The following is a 15,968-nucleotide window of genomic DNA, read 5'->3' on the forward strand; positions in this document are numbered from 1 at the left end:
CTACTTAAATAAATATATAGATATATTATAATTATAATTACGTATCTTGATATCTATTGTGTGTTTATGTAACAGAGCGTTAAACATAACAGAAAAAAGAAAAGTACTTAAATTAAAAAATTAAAAGTATATAACAGCATTTTTTTAATATGTTTATTGATTAACAGATAATAGTATGAGTTTTTCATTAATATTTTAATAAATATAATTATAAAATAATTTTAATAAAAAAAATTATATATTGTTTAAATATCTTAACCTTTCTTTGACTTCACCTACCTTCCCCTTATTTTATTTTTTCTTTCCAACTGAAAAAGCAGTAACAAACAAAATTTAAACATAACGGAAAATATTACAACAATTTTAATATTGGGACAGGGACATAGGCGTATAGCCCCACCATTACCATATGTTGGCCGCGTTTCCAGTTTTCACTTTTTCACTTTTCGCGAAACGATGGGGGCAAATCCAAAACCCCTTTTTCTCCACGAAACGACTCCCCACGCTGCCGTTTCTATTAACCCGTTCACCATACGCTCCCACGCGTCGCGTGAGAGAAAAAACAACACCCCAACGATGGTGATGATGAAGCATCGACGTAGCTCTAAAACACAAAATCTTAACGCATCACAGTGTCCTCAACTCACTCACTCACTCACACTCTCACTCTCTCTCACAGCATTTAAGTCTTCTCAACTCCCACCATTCTCTTCTTCTTTCTTCCTTTCTTTCACTCCTTCTCTCAACAAACCCTCTCTCTCTATATCGTTTTCTCTCTCTCTAGGTTCGAACGGATTCAATCTTCACGCGTGTCCAATTCTTGGCTAGATCTTCTCCCGCATTTCTTGGATCCGGAGATGCGACCGTCTCCATTGCCTTATTCTTCGATGTCTCTCTCTTCTAGGGTTTTCATTTGCTTGCAATTCTGAGCTATGCATGCTCTTCCTTCTGGCTCTGCTTGCTGCTGCGGCGTCCACCATGATCGCCGCCGGCCGTCTCGCCGGAATTCTGCTGCTTTCTTCTCCTGACGATGCTTCTCACCGCTTTCGAGTTCGCCGAGAGAGAATGCCGGCGTCAGTTTTCTTCCTCCTCGTTCTTCTCAACTTGCTACTATCTTGCTCAGGTAATTTTTTCTCCCCTCAAACTTTCTTCTTTGCTTCACTGTGTTGTTTCGAATTTTGGTTGTTGTTCTTCTGCTTAGCTGGAGGAAGCATTGCTTGATGACTGTTTGAGTGTGATGTAACTGTTTTTGTCGGTGTGCTTCATTTATAGCTGAATTGAGATAAGATATATGGGATTTGATTCTTCAAGTAAATGCAGACTTTATAGAGTGGTTGGAATTTGACATAATCGGTTGTGTGGATTAATTCTGTAGCTTCTCTTTTTTTTTGTCACAGTAAGAGAATTTGCCAGGCATTATACTGTTACGGCTTGTAATGGAGGTAAACAATGTCGATATGAAGGAAGGATAATTCCCAGTCTAGAGGCTTGGGAAAAACTTGTTTGGTAGATTTGTAGCTATAATTTTCACGGGGAGTTTCTACTTTGTAATTGTGGTGTTGAATATTTGTTGGTTGGTTGTCAATCATGTTAAATTTCTGATTCTTATTTTGGGTAAATTTAGTTGTCATTTTAACTACTACTTGAACACTGTCTTATGTTCTTCTCTAAGTATGTGTTTATGTGGCTGGCTATCTGCAACATATCATTGTGTGTTGCTCCCTAACCTTTCCATCTTTTCCTTACATGTGTGAAACCTACCCTGCTCATGTGAAAACCTAATTTTTTAACACAGCATTATAATGGACGTTCAATCATGCTTATGTTGGTGCTTTCTTGGGGTAGCTCAGACTTAACTTTTCATCAAATATTTTGGTCAATGCACTTTCTCGTACACTTTTCTGGATCAAATGGTCGGTTTCTCGAAGAAGCTTGAATGATTTGGATTTAAATATTGGAAGCTGTATACTGATCAAAAGTTTCCTTCTTAGAGACTGCTTTGTTTTATAGATTCCAAGTCCAATTAAGTTATGCACTTATTACTGGAATGTAAAAAAGAATTGCTAGTGCATGTGATGTTAACATGCCATACAAATATGTCAAGAAAAATTGGAAAGTGAGAAAGATAAAAGTATAAATTTATCTCCTTTTTCAATGCTTGCAATAGAAGATGTGCAAGTTGGGCATTGTCTTCAAACTGTAAATTTAACAAAGACTTCATAAATGGAATATTTCAAAACTATATTGCCAACTATACCTGGATATTGGCTTAAGTTTTGCTTTAAATGGCTTTGATGGGTTCTGCTAAATGAATCCATGAGGTATTTATGTGTGCAGATGAAAAAGAATATAAAACCTAATCAAAGTGGAACCAGCAAAATTATGCAGCAAAATACTGACTAGTCGCCAAAGAAAATCCAGGCAATATGGTCAAAAACACATCACATCGAGCACTCCATATAATTAGAAAATCCACACACTAGTTGCTTTCCTGGAAAAGAAATGTTTCAAACCTTCAATATCACAAGTTACAATTAATGGATTTTTTTTCCAGTGTTTTTTAATTTTATAGATTTCTTTTCAGGTTTTCTGTGTTTGACGTGTAAGTTTTTTGCCTGCAGTGAAGTCGGTTTCTGTGAGTGTTTCATATGTCTCATCAGAACGAGCTAAAACTTGGTTAGTTAAACCTTCTTCTGGACCATCTACTTCACCTGGACCTGCTGCACCTGTACCTGCACCATCTCCATCATATCAAGGTACATTATCATATTCTTCAATGACTTGATGGTCAACTCTGTGACCGATTTCAGTCTAAATGCTTATATTGTCTTAGTTTAGGTCCTATTGTGCATCCAAGTCCAAAACATCGCTATCATCATCATCACCATCGTAGCGTAAAACCTTATCCAGTCGCTCCACCCCCTTCTAAAGACCAAGGTGAATTTTGGAACTTCATCTTTACTTCTTATTCTTCCTGCTCACAGGAGTATTTATAATTTTTATTTCTTAACAATCTTTTCTTTTTTGCCATCATTTTCACTGCACGTATTTCTGTGAATCCGTGTGGTGAATTAAGTTTATCACGTTAGCCATGCTGTAGATCTTTTAAAGCTTAGTAATCTGAATTTTCTGATTAATTCCTACCATGTATCCTGCTGTTAATGGTGAAGCATTGTAAGATGATATAAATAGGAAAAAAAGGTAAACAAGAAAATGTTCTAGAAGAAAATTTCAAATCTATTTAGTTTGACCCTCTAGATTACAAATGTGTTATTGGAGAAATTTTCATTTATTTCAATTTATATGTGATTACAGATGTTATTTAAATCTGTCTTTGGTGCTTGAAAATTATTGCCTATTTCAATTTCAAATCCATGATAAAAAAAAGTTTATGGAAGAGTTTGAAACTGTGTTTGCCTTTCTTCTCAGTTTTGGATTTGCTATGTGAAAAGTATTCCCAACTTCTCGAAGTAGTGGTATGGCATAATGGATTTAATTAAAACAAGAGTCCTAAATAGTTGTATATCAAAAACTCAAATTAATATATGTGAATGAACATTTTTTTCTGATTCAATGGATTTATGAACATTGCTTTGTCCTTAGCTGTTTATTGTCTCATATTTACTCATTTCTAATGAAATGGCTTGCAGGTTGCGACCAAATCTGTACGGATCCACTCACATCAACACCTTTTGGGTCACCTTGTGGTTGTGTATTTCCCATGAAAGTCAGACTCACGCTGGGTGTAGCTCCTTATGCTGTCTTTCCAGTAATGAATGAATTAGAGATTGAAGTTGCATTAGGCACATACTTAGAGCAGAGTCAGGTGAAGATAATGGGTGCTAGTGCTGATAGTGAGAATCAGGGAAGAACTGTAGTTGATATAAACTTGGTTCCATTGGGAGAGAAATTTGACAATACTACTGCAGCTCTGACATATGAGAGGTTCTGGCACAAGAAAGTCCCACTAAATAGAAGCCTTTTTGGTGATTATGATGTTTTGTACATTGCCTATCCAGGTAGTTGTCTCCCTTCTTCGAATAGCATTTTACGTTACTGATTTATGTTCCATCATGCTATTTTGAGACTGAAGCGCTTGGTTTCAGGAATTTCTTCATCGCCACCATATGCATATGGAACCATAGCTGGGGATGCTCCTATGGAAAGTGTAACTGGTAGTCTACCAGTCTCTGCCAACTTTGTCAACAAGAATCAGAGAATGAATCTCCGAACCATAATCATCATTGCTTCGTCTTCCTTTGTACTTTTATTGGTTTTGGTTGGAGCAGTTTCTATCATTTTGAAATGTCAGAAGATTAGGAGGCCATCGAGTGCCGTAGGCCCTGCATTCACTTCATCTCTAAACAAGAGATCTGGTATAATTTTTAACTCCTTTTGAAAATTTTGTTTTTGGTTTGATTTTGTGGAGCTTTATTTATTATTAAATTGAACATCTTTTATTGAATATTCTGCTGGCATATTGCCTAACTATCATTCCTCAGGTTGATTGTTGTTCCTTATGTAGTTTCCTTCTTTTATTGTCCTAAGGATGCCTTGTTAGGCAAAGACAATTGTCTCACGTTTATATGTTCTACTGTCTCCAAAAATTGAAGTGTATTGATATCAAGATTTTGTAGGTCTAACATTATTAATGATGAATTACATGTTAAAATCTGTCGATTTAAATGTTTACCCCTTATACTTGTACTTGATTTTCATTTAACAGCTTTACATCTTCATTCAATTACACACTACTGTTGTGCAGGACCAATAAGATTATTTTGGTGTCATTTCCTTTTGATGTTCATTGAGTTAAACCTGCAGCTAAAATAGGGTAGTGATGTGAACATTTTCATTTTACATTTACAAATTCCACTTTCTAAGGTATTCAACACTTGCAAATATGGTAGTTATTTATCCTTGCCTAAATTTTATTGATTTCCATGTTTTCTTGGTTATCTTCATTCTGTCGGTTGTAAAGAAGCAAATGTTAATTGATTGATGCTGCTTTTACTGCAGGCTTGGGTTCTATGTTGTCAAGCAGTATTACAAGCTCGACATCAGTGTCCCTTATGTCCACAATGGCTGCTTCCATTCTCTCTGTTAGAACATTTTCGCTTTCTGAGCTCGAGAAAGCTACAGATAAGTTTAGTTCAAAGAGAGTATTAGGAGAAGGAGGATTTGGACGAGTTTACAGTGGGACATTGGAAGATGGGGCTGAAGTTGCAGTTAAGCTGCTGACTAGAGATAATCAGAATGGAGATCGTGAATTTATTGCAGAAGTTGAAATGCTTAGCCGATTGCATCACCGGAATCTTGTTAAACTACTTGGTATATGTATCGAAGGGCGCCGACGTTGCTTGGTGTATGAGCTTGTTCACAATGGCAGTGTTGAGTCACATTTGCATGGTAACATACAATAAAAAAAGCTCTAGTCATGCAGCTTGAGTTCAATTTATATTGTCTTGTCATCTGTTAAATGAACTATTTTCATGCTTGTCAATGATGCTGCAGGTGTTGACAAGAAAAAGGGACCTCTAGATTGGGAAGCACGAATGAAAATTGCACTTGGAGCAGCAAGAGGTTTGGCATATCTTCATGAGGATTCTAATCCTCGTGTAATTCATCGAGATTTTAAAGCTAGCAATGTGCTACTAGAAGATGACTTTACCCCGAAGGTTTCTGATTTTGGATTGGCACGAGAAGCAACTGAAGGAAGTCAGCATATTTCTACAAGGGTGATGGGAACTTTTGGGTAAGTGTAATATAAAATGTTTGTGGCATTTTGATTAGTATGCGACTTGTTCAGTAACTATCAATATATATGTTTTGTAAAGTTTGGATACTAGTCCACTATTGACTACCTTTCATCAATTTATTATGAATTTTGTTAGTTGAATGAACAAAATGTTCTGATTTCTGTCCATCATTTGCAGGTACGTTGCCCCAGAATATGCGATGACAGGTCATTTACTCGTTAAAAGTGATGTTTATAGTTATGGTGTTGTGCTGCTTGAACTTCTTACTGGCAGAAAGCCAGTGGACATGTCTCAACCTCAGGGACAGGAGAATCTAGTAACTTGGGCAAGACCATTGTTGGCGAGCAGGGAAGGTTTAGAACAGCTAGTGGATCCATCTTTGGCTGGAAGTTACGACTTTGATGACATGGCAAAGGTTGCTGCTATCGCCTCCATGTGCGTTCACCCAGAGGTCACACAGAGACCCTTCATGGGTGAAGTCGTGCAGGCTCTTAAGTTAATATACAATGATGCAGACGAGACTTGCGGAGATTACTGCAGTCAGAAGGACTCCTCCGTACAGGATTCTGATTTCAGAGGCGATCTCGCCCCTTCCGATAGCAGTTGGTGGAATGCCGGAGGGTTAACCCCTCGATTAACTTATGGGCAAGCATCATCTTTCATCACCATGGAGTACAGTTCTGGTCCACTTGATGATATGGAAAACAGACCGTTTTCGACTTCAAGCTTGATCGGAGATGAGATGTCTTTACCGATTAAGCATGGGAACAGATCAGGTCCGTTGAGAACAGTCCGAAGTAAGTTATCATTGCATAGATTTACAGGAAGCCGGAGTGAACATGGGGGACCTTCTTCCAAGCACCATTGGAACGATGGTTACTGGGCTTAATTTAATGATTGAGGTTTTTTTTCTTTTCTTTTACCGTGTTTCTGAAATGTACAGTTTCCTAAAGGGATCAGAACTATTGATTGAGTGACTGATTTAGTGTAGGTGTCTCAAATTTCTGCATTTTTTTTTCATGTTAAGGTTGGAGAGATACAGAATATTGGCTAATTTTGAAATATTGATTCATTATACAAGGAGAAAATGTAACCCGAGCAATGTTGTAAAAATGCCTTGCATTCTGTCTCGCAGTTCCGTTCCATACCTGTTATCCAGAATGTTCCTTATAATCAAAATTAATTATCCAATATTTTCTTATTTGGAAAGGAAACATGTAATAATAGTATGGGACTCAATAGCCTGAAAAAGTTTCTTTACATGAAATTCTAATTTTAATGAAACTTATATTAAAAGTGCACTAATTGGTTTGATAAATTCCAATTGACATGTTACCTGTTACTAATTTACCATAACCTTGTACCTTAAATATATAAAACGTTAGGCAATAAACTGCAATGTATTTCTTTCTGTTTTACACGTGGAGCAGTGTCATGTTTGTGTACGCCGAGTGCGTGTTTTTTTGACTTTTTCGTCATGTGGATTGTGGAGTAATGTCTGATTGATTGAATTTATTTATGTGTATTTATTATTTGGGTGCATATGTAAAATATTGATTTACTTCTCGTATTCTTCTCTTACTTTTTTTGGTTGGAAAGACAGAAATTTCATTTAAGGGATGAAACTTTCAAGTCTTAGCAAAGTTAGCATCATCATCTTCATCTCAATAATAGAGTGTCTAGCACTAAGAGCAAATGGTGCATATGTAAAATATTGATTTACTTCTCGTATTCTTCTCTTACTTTTTTTGGTTGGAAAGACAGAAATTTCATTTAAGGGATGAAACTTTCAAGTCTTAGCAAAGTTAGCATCATCATCTTCATCTCAATAATAGAGTGTCTAGCACTAAGAGCAAATTAAGAGCCCGTTTAAAAAATAGTAAAAGCTACTTTTATTTATTTATTTTTAGATTATAAAAAATTATATTATGTGTGTTTGATATTATTTTTGAGAAATTTTTAACTTTTCGAGTTAATTGAAAGCTTTTAAAAAAGTAAAAAAATATGACGATTTCTTTTTTATAAGTTATTTTATTATTCTCGTTACAAAAAATTGATTTTAAAATAAAAGAGATCATTGTGCTACTTTCATTTTTAGCTCTATGAAAAATGTTTTTTGTTTTTACTAGAAATATTGGTCCTTCATCACCATTTTCACGCAATATTCTATTTGAACCATCTACTACATGTGTTCCTTCCAGTAATTTTTTTTTATCATTCTGCCACTCTATTTTTATTATTAAATTTGCATTTAACATTGTGTGTGGTATAACATATCAATGATTAAGTTATTTAAAATCAACATTCAATATTAAAAGGTATTTGTTATCATCGTTATTTTAATATCCATTCTCTTTAGGGCAAATGACACAATTAAATTAAATGGAGAACAAAATTATCTAATTCTATCAAATAAAAAAACTTTACCTGGATCACCCAAAATCACTCTTCTATATAATTCGAATGAGCTCAATTTGAATTAGGAAAAAGAATAGTAATTTGAATTAGACAAAGTCGAATTAGCAGAGGTTTTTGTAATTCGAAGTAATCCAATTCGAATTATGTATGGATGTAGGCCTTACGTAGTTCGAATCAGCTTGACAAATTTTATTGACTATGTAGAATGTTTTATTTAAAATTTGAGTATATGCATGTATTTACCTACGTCACTAAGACCTTACGAATTTTTTATAGTATTTCTAATATCTTTTAAGCCATTTTTTTAAAATTATTTTGCATAGAATAAAATTTTGAAAGAAGTCTCATAATTAGATATTTTGGTTAGTTTTTTTTAATGCATGGAATAAAATATATATTTTTTTAATTTTTAAATTATTAATTTTTTTAATAAATTTATTTAAATTATATCACAAAAAATATTTTATTCCATACAAAATAATTTAAACAAATGGCTTAAAAGAAAGGCTAATTTTTTTTATTATGGAAATAGAAGTGGTGATATACCTTAACATTGTAATTTTTGGTATTTTTTAAAACTGTGGAAGTACACAAATCGGAGGGTCCGATTTCTGTTCCTTAATTTTTTTTTACCACAAATCGGACGGTTCGATTTGTGTACCTCCCACAAATTGGACAGTCCAATTTGTGTACCTCTAGAAATCGGACGGTCCGATTTCTGTACCTCTGATAAATCGGACGGTCCGATTTCTGCTTCTCTAATTAAACGATTCCACATTTGAGTATAACACCCCAACAATTCACATTTTAAAAAAACACCACTACCACTCCAATATTAAAAATAAAAAGTTCTAAAAGATGTTAGGAATACTATAAAAATTTGTAATGTTTTAGTGACTTAGGTAAATACATGCATGCACTCAAATTTTAAATAAAATACTCTATATAATCAATAATAATTTAAAAATTAAAAAATATATTTTTATCATCTACTTACTTAAGTCACTGAGACATTACAAATTTTTATAGTACTCCTAAAAAATATTTTATTCCATGCATAGTAATTTAAAAAAAAAATTATCCACAAAATAATCTTTTATTCCATGCAAAATAATTTGAAAAAATGACTTAAGAAATATTAGGGATATTATAAAAATTTGTAACAGATCCATTCGAATTAGTATGGGTGTCCTTGCATGTATAATTCGAATCACTCTGATTCGAATTACCTTAACGCCACATCCATACCTAATTCGAATCAAGTTGATTCGAACTAGATACTTCGTAGGTACTTCGTTGGTACTCCTGAGAGTATGAGAGCATGAGAGAGAGGGCGAGCACGGTGGGAAAACACATGTAAACTTAATTTAGCAGAATCATTAATTAGAATGTTAAAAGTTGTGATCTTCATACTTAGATTGATTGCCATAATGAGTTTTGGTTCCGATAGAGTTGAACTTCAAGATTGGTTTAGAAGAGTTTTGGTTACGGTAGAGTTGAACTTCAAGACTGGTTTCTCTCTCTTTCCTTTCTTTCAGACATTCATCAGGATGACAGTTTCTCAGTATTTTCAGTGAGTGAAACTGTAAAGACGTCGTGTTTTTAGGCAGAGAGAGGACCACCTTTTTATGTGTTATTATCTTTAAATCTAATGCGTCCATCAAACATTAGAATTAACGGATGAGATTAAATCATTAATAGTTTATAGATAATTACAATTAGGCCACCACAGAAGTTTAAATTACAATAAACTTCCAACATTCTCCCACTTGGCCTAAGTGTAATTATAGTTTCACACGTTACATAATTACTTTAATATGGTAAAATACTTTGTGTGAGTTATGGCAGTCATGCATTTAATATGAAACACATTTCCTTCCATATACTACAACCACTAGCATCTTACTACATAAGCTACATAAATAACACAATTTTATATCGGTCCCATAAAGTTTCTAGATCATTATGTTATAACTCATACAATAATATTACTTTAACTAGAAACAACAAACTATCAATGTTCAGAAAACACATAAATAAACATAGTGAGCTCAGAGTGTTAGCATCATTCAGAAGAACCAAGACCCATTCTATATACATGTTCCTTAAATGTCTTTGGTTGCAATCCTTTAGTCAATGGATCAGCAATTATAAGTTCTGTTCTAACATGTTCTATGGACACTCTTTGTTTCTAAACTTCCTCCTTAACACCAAAGTACTTTATTTCCATATGCTTGACATCTTTAGAATATCTATCATTTTTTGAGAAAAATACTGTTGCAAAATTATCACAATAAATTTTCAATGGCCTAGCAATTGAGTCAACAATGCCAAGTCCTGAAATGAAATTTCGCAGCTATAAAGCTTGATTTGTAACTTCAAAACATGCTACAAATTCTGCCTCCATAGTAGACTTTCCAAATAAGAATAAGTAGCCAAATGTAGACTTTCTTGTGTCAGCACATCTACCAAAATCTGAATCTGAATAACCAATTACTTCTAATTGGCTAGACCTTTTGTACATGAGCATATAATCTTTTGTACCTTGAAGATATCTTAAAACCTTCTTTGCAACTTTCCAATGATCCATTCCAGGATTACTTTGATACCTTTCAAGCATTCCTACTGCAAACCTAATGTCTGGTCTTGTGCAAGTTTGCACATACATAAGACTTCCCACTACAGAACTATATGGAATTCCTTCCATTCACTTCCGTTCTATGTCATTTTTTGGGCATTGCATAAGACTAAATTTGTCCCTTTTTTAAATTGGTGCAATTCCTTTGGAACACTTTTCCATGTTGAACCTCTCTAGAACTTTATTTATATAGGTCTTCTGAGACAATCGTAACAATCCTTGTGATTTATCACGAAAAATTTCAATTCCTATTGCATAGGATGCCTCTCCTATATCTTTCATTTTAAAGTTTCTAGAAAGATATTCTTTAGTCTCATGCAACATTCCCAAATTATTTGTTGCAAGCAAAATATCATCAACATATAAGACTAGAAAGATAAACTTACTCTCACTGACCTTTCGGTATATGCATACATCAACAATATTTTCTTCAAAACCGAAAGATAGAATGGTATTATTAAACTTAATATACCATTGTCGTGAGGCTTGTTTTAGTCCATATATTGATTTCTTAAGTTTACACACCATACGACCTTTTCCTTCAGTTGGAAAACCTTCAGGTTGATCCATATAAACTTCATCAAGATTACCATTCAGAAAGGCAGTTTTTACATCCATTTGATGTAACTCTAAGTCATAATGAGCCACAAGTGCCATAATGATACGCAATGAATCTTTCTTAGAAACAGGTGAAAATGTTTCTTTATAATCAACACCATTCTTTTGAGTAAATTCCTTAGCAACAAGTCTAGCTTTATATCGTTTAACATTGTCCTTTGAGTCTCGCTTAACTTTGAAGACCCATTTACAACCAATACATTTAGCACCTTCTGGCAATGCAACAATATCCCAAACTTTGTTATCTTCCATGGATTTTAACTCTTCTTTCATGGCATCAATCCATTTTTCTGAATCATCACTATTTATGGCTTGTGTAAATGAAACTGGATCTTTAGATATTCCAATATCTTCTTCTTGTAAATAAGTCTCATAATAGCTTGGAATAGCTGACTTTCTTTTCCTTTGAGATATCCTCAATGGTATTTCTTGAGACTCATTTCTTTTTGATATTTGTGAGTTAGTTTCTTCATTGGGAGTATTATCATTTAAATCTTGTTCATCACTATTAAGGTGTTCAACAATTGTTGGAACAACTCTTTGAGTAGGTGTGGATAAAGGAACACTAACATGTATAGGAACATTAACTTTAATACACAGGGTGGGATAAAGCTTGGAAAAAGAATCATTTACAATTTTTGTGGACAATTTACCGGAAGATAGTTTGAAGAAAGAGTTGTTTCACTTATTTGAGTGGACAAGGCAGATAAACGACATATATCTGTCGCGTAAACAGAAGAATGGATGGATCCACTTGTTTGCTTTCATAAGGTATACTACGAAGGGATGGGCACTGAAAGCAATACAAGTGATGAATCGAATGCGATTGCGGGGTAAAGAGATCTTTGTGGAAGAGGCTAAGTATCGGAGACAGCTTGATGATAAGGCGAAACATGTTACAGAAGATGCCACTAATACTAGGGGTGTTTGCGGTACGGTTTGGTTCGGTTTTTGAGGGAAAAGCCATCTAATCCGATCGTCTAATTAAAGTGTGGTTCGGTTTGGTTCGGTTTTTTGTCAAAGTCATCCGAACCATACCAAACCAATTAAAATCGGTTTGGTTTGGTTCGATTTGTTCAGTTTTTTCAATCAAATCAAAAAAAATTCTACCATACTATTATGCAAAGTTGTAACATTGAAATCGACAAACCGAAATACACAATGGCTAACAAAGTTTTGATCTAATAAAATTTAACGACAACATAATTCAAATACGACAATTAAAGAACTTCAATAGTTCAACAGTCAACACAAGTTCTAAACCATTTCACAAACTTTCTACTACAAAAAAATAAAACTAAAAAATTTTAAGCTAACAAGTTATTCATAAGAAAAAATGGTAAAAAATGAATGTACCATTTCCAGTTTGCTGCCTATACATATACAGTATACCCCTGTCAAAATAGGAAGAAACAATCAGAAAATAGAGTTAAAATATTTGAAGTGAATGCACTTAAATAATTCAACAATGTTAGCCGCTGCTGGCAGCAGTGAACCTATTTAAATGAACCCGTGCCCTTGAGGTCACACAAAGACAATTCCACCATTACTCCAAGGCGCCTGTTAGGATTTGGTTGAATTAGTCCCACATTGCTCAGGATAGCAAATGGAGTGGGTGGCCTAGGCTATAAATATGAGGCTAAGTTCTCCATTTATTTTTGCACCAGTCAGAAACACTTTAAACTTGTATCTGATTTTTCTTTTCCTCTGTACTCTTTATTAGAGAGTGTTGTGAGGTGTAGTTAGATATTTGCTTTGAGAGAGTGTGGGTGTACTGGGGTGCCGGTGAGAGAAAGAAGTCTATGTGTTGTAACAATTTTCACATAGTGATATTCTCTGGTTGTCATTTGACAACGGCCGTGGCTTTTTCTCCGGTAATTAGAGTTTCCACGTTAAATTCTTGTGTTGTGATTGTGTCTATTTTATTTCTCTGTCAAAGGTGTTTTCTCAAGGGGGAATGGTGTATTATTCCCAACAGCGCCCCCCTTCTACTATCATTTAAAGTTGATTTGCAAAATGCTCCACTTTGAATAGTATGCCAACAAAAATAATGTCGAATAAAAGAACAATCAGCCAATCATTCCTTTGCTTCTAAAGTAAAACTAACTTAGAAGCTTGCTCATAACTGAAGAACTTCACTGCAGAGTTAGGTGTATCCGAGCACAATTAGTACCATTCCCTTTGAACAGTCCACGAAAACCTTCAGTTCTCCATATATATTTTAGGCCTTGGACAGTTCCATTGTATTTAATGTTATGAGGATTCTGGACCTGCATATCAGCAAGGCCCAGCAAAATCAAACGAATTAGATTACACCCCGGCCAGATTAGTTGGAATCCAAAGAACTTCGGATACTAATGTAGCAAAATGGTTAAACTAACCTGTAGCAAAATCTTCAACGGTTCCAGTGGGGCAACTGCTATTCGTGATCTGCATTAATAATCGAAAGAAGCTTCAATTTATATAAAAGTTATTAAAACTATTATCAAATAGGATCCAGGAACCAACACGAAGTTGGTTGAGTGGTTAAGCAAATTCATTCCCTTTCTAGTGATCACGTATGAGACCTAAAGATGCAACAACAACAAAAACACCATGCAGGAAGAGGCAACCTTAGTTTAGGGAAAATTAAGGAAATATTAGCAAGACATATAGTTGAGAATCTCCAAAAACAATGAATATTTTGTTGCAAATTCACAAAATTTGTAGTAGTTCTTTAATCATGATCCAATCCAAACCTAATAAAAGGGACAGTGATATATAACCAAGAGCAGAGTCAGTACTACTTCTCAAATGAATAGCATCGGTCATATCAATTCACCACATCATATCACTCACAAGATCCCGTTAAATACAATAACAAAAAAAAAAACAATAATTTCCCGTAATTATTGGTCTATGAAATATTAAAAATAAATAATTTGGTATCACAGAAGCCAGATGCTTCATTGTTCCCAGACAAATGAAACAATGAAACATCAAAATCGTTCCTTCGAGAAACCTAACAACAACAAAGCATCAAAATTCAAACAAAGAAAAAAAAAAACTTCCTAAATCCAATCAAACTGTTATCATTAATTCATTATATTCAATCAATTTTAGCATAAATATTAGTTCATATCGTTATTTTTGTCACAGAATTGTTAATGGTACATTGAGATAGACGGAAGATTGCTATATTTGAATCTTAACGATTATCTAATGTGATTATTGGAATTTTTTTACCTTAATTTCTTCGTAAAAAATCTTTAAAATTCTTAAGTAAAATTAGAATTAGAATCTTAAAGACTTTGTAAAAAAAAATTAAAGTAAAAAAAACAGCAAATTAAACAATAAACAGCAATAAACAGCAACCATATTGACTTGGAATGGTTCAAATTAAACAGCAATAAATAGCAACCATAAATAGCAATAAACACTAAACAGCAACCACCAGTAAATAGCAAATGGTTCATATTGACTCGGGCTCCATATTGACAGTAAACAACCACCAATAAACAACCAGTAAATAGCAATAAACAGCAAATTACCTGAATCGGTGACTCGGGCTCCATGTTGACTTGGGAGGAAGGCTGACTGGGAGACTCGGAGGTGCTGCCGTGCTGGGAGTGGGTTGAACTGATGATAGTGGGCTACTGGCGCTAAGTGGGAGAACTCAGAAACACTGCTGGCGCTGGGTGGTGGCGTCTCAACGGCGACGGCGTCGTGCTGTGGGAGGCGTCTCCGCGAAGAGAAAGGCTTCGGCGTGGTGCTGTGGGTGGCGTCGTGCTTTGGGGATTTGGAGAAGAGAGAGCGAGAGCGACTGGGTAGTAGAGACTAGAGAGTAGAGAGCGCAGCCGCAGGTTAGGGATTGGGAATTTGGGGGGTTAGGGTTAGGGACGGCTGGGGGGCGCTCTCACACTCGCGCAGCAACCTTTGCTCGTTTGGGGGGTGGGGTTAGGCATTTTTATGGTTTTTTCCGAACCGGTTCGGTTCGGTTCGGTTAGGGTTTTCAGAGTCAAAACCGAAAACCAAACCGAACCGCACAAAAAACAGCAAAATTAGTGTTTTTCAGTTTTTTTGGTTTTCGGTTAATTCGGTTCTCGATTTTTCGGTTCGGTCCGTCAGTTTATTTCGGTCCGGATCGGTTTTGAATACCCCTAATTCGATTCGATTCGGTTCGGTTCGGTTAGAGTTTTGAGAGTAAAAACTGAAAACCGAACCGAACCGTACAAAAAACAGCAAAATGAGTTTTTTTGGTTTTCGGTTAATTCGGTTCTCAATTTTTTCGATTCGGTTCGTCAGTTTAGTTCGGTCTGGATCGGTTTTGAACACCCCTAACTAATACCAGATATCTTCAAAAGAGTTTAATTGGCTGTGGGAACCACCAAGTGACCGTGGTGGCTGGTTTGAACAGCGTGAAGCAGACAGGAGAGGCAAGTAGAGTAGAATGCAGCAAAGAGTTGGAATTTGGCGTCCGTGCTAAATCACGGGAGATACCATTAAAGATGGGGTGGGACATGGCAGCGGAGATGGTGACACAGGCACTGATAGAC

At 35.1% G+C, this 15,968-nt stretch overlaps 1 protein-coding gene and 1 long non-coding RNA gene across 3 annotated transcripts; one reads left to right on the forward strand and one right to left on the reverse strand.

Moving 5' to 3' along the window:
• On the forward strand, positions 661-6,960 carry LOC107647864 (receptor-like serine/threonine-protein kinase ALE2). Of its 2 annotated transcripts, XM_021104300.1 has the most exons (9): positions 661-1,123; positions 1,398-1,442; positions 2,622-2,756; positions 2,839-2,937; positions 3,651-4,019; positions 4,107-4,376; positions 5,020-5,409; positions 5,515-5,755; positions 5,937-6,648. In XM_021104300.1, exons 1-9 carry the CDS (start codon positions 937-939, stop codon positions 6,646-6,648), a joined length of 2,448 nt encoding a protein of 815 aa, XP_020959959.1. In that variant the 5' UTR covers positions 661-936. The 2 variants fall into 2 exon arrangements, with proteins under 2 accessions (XP_020959959.1, XP_020959960.1); XM_021104301.1 differs by lacking the exon at positions 2,839-2,937 and having other exon boundaries at positions 5,937-6,960.
• Positions 13,383-15,554, reverse strand: LOC107648112. The gene is made up of 3 exons (XR_002348565.1): positions 14,964-15,554; positions 13,815-13,863; positions 13,383-13,703 (listed from the first exon to the last, which is right to left on the reverse strand). It is a non-coding gene; the product is annotated as an uncharacterized LOC107648112 (long non-coding RNA).

The sequence above is a fragment of the Arachis ipaensis genome, chromosome B06, assembly GCF_000816755.2.
Source record: "Arachis ipaensis cultivar K30076 chromosome B06, Araip1.1, whole genome shotgun sequence".
NCBI lineage: Eukaryota > Viridiplantae > Streptophyta > Magnoliopsida > Fabales > Fabaceae > Arachis > Arachis ipaensis.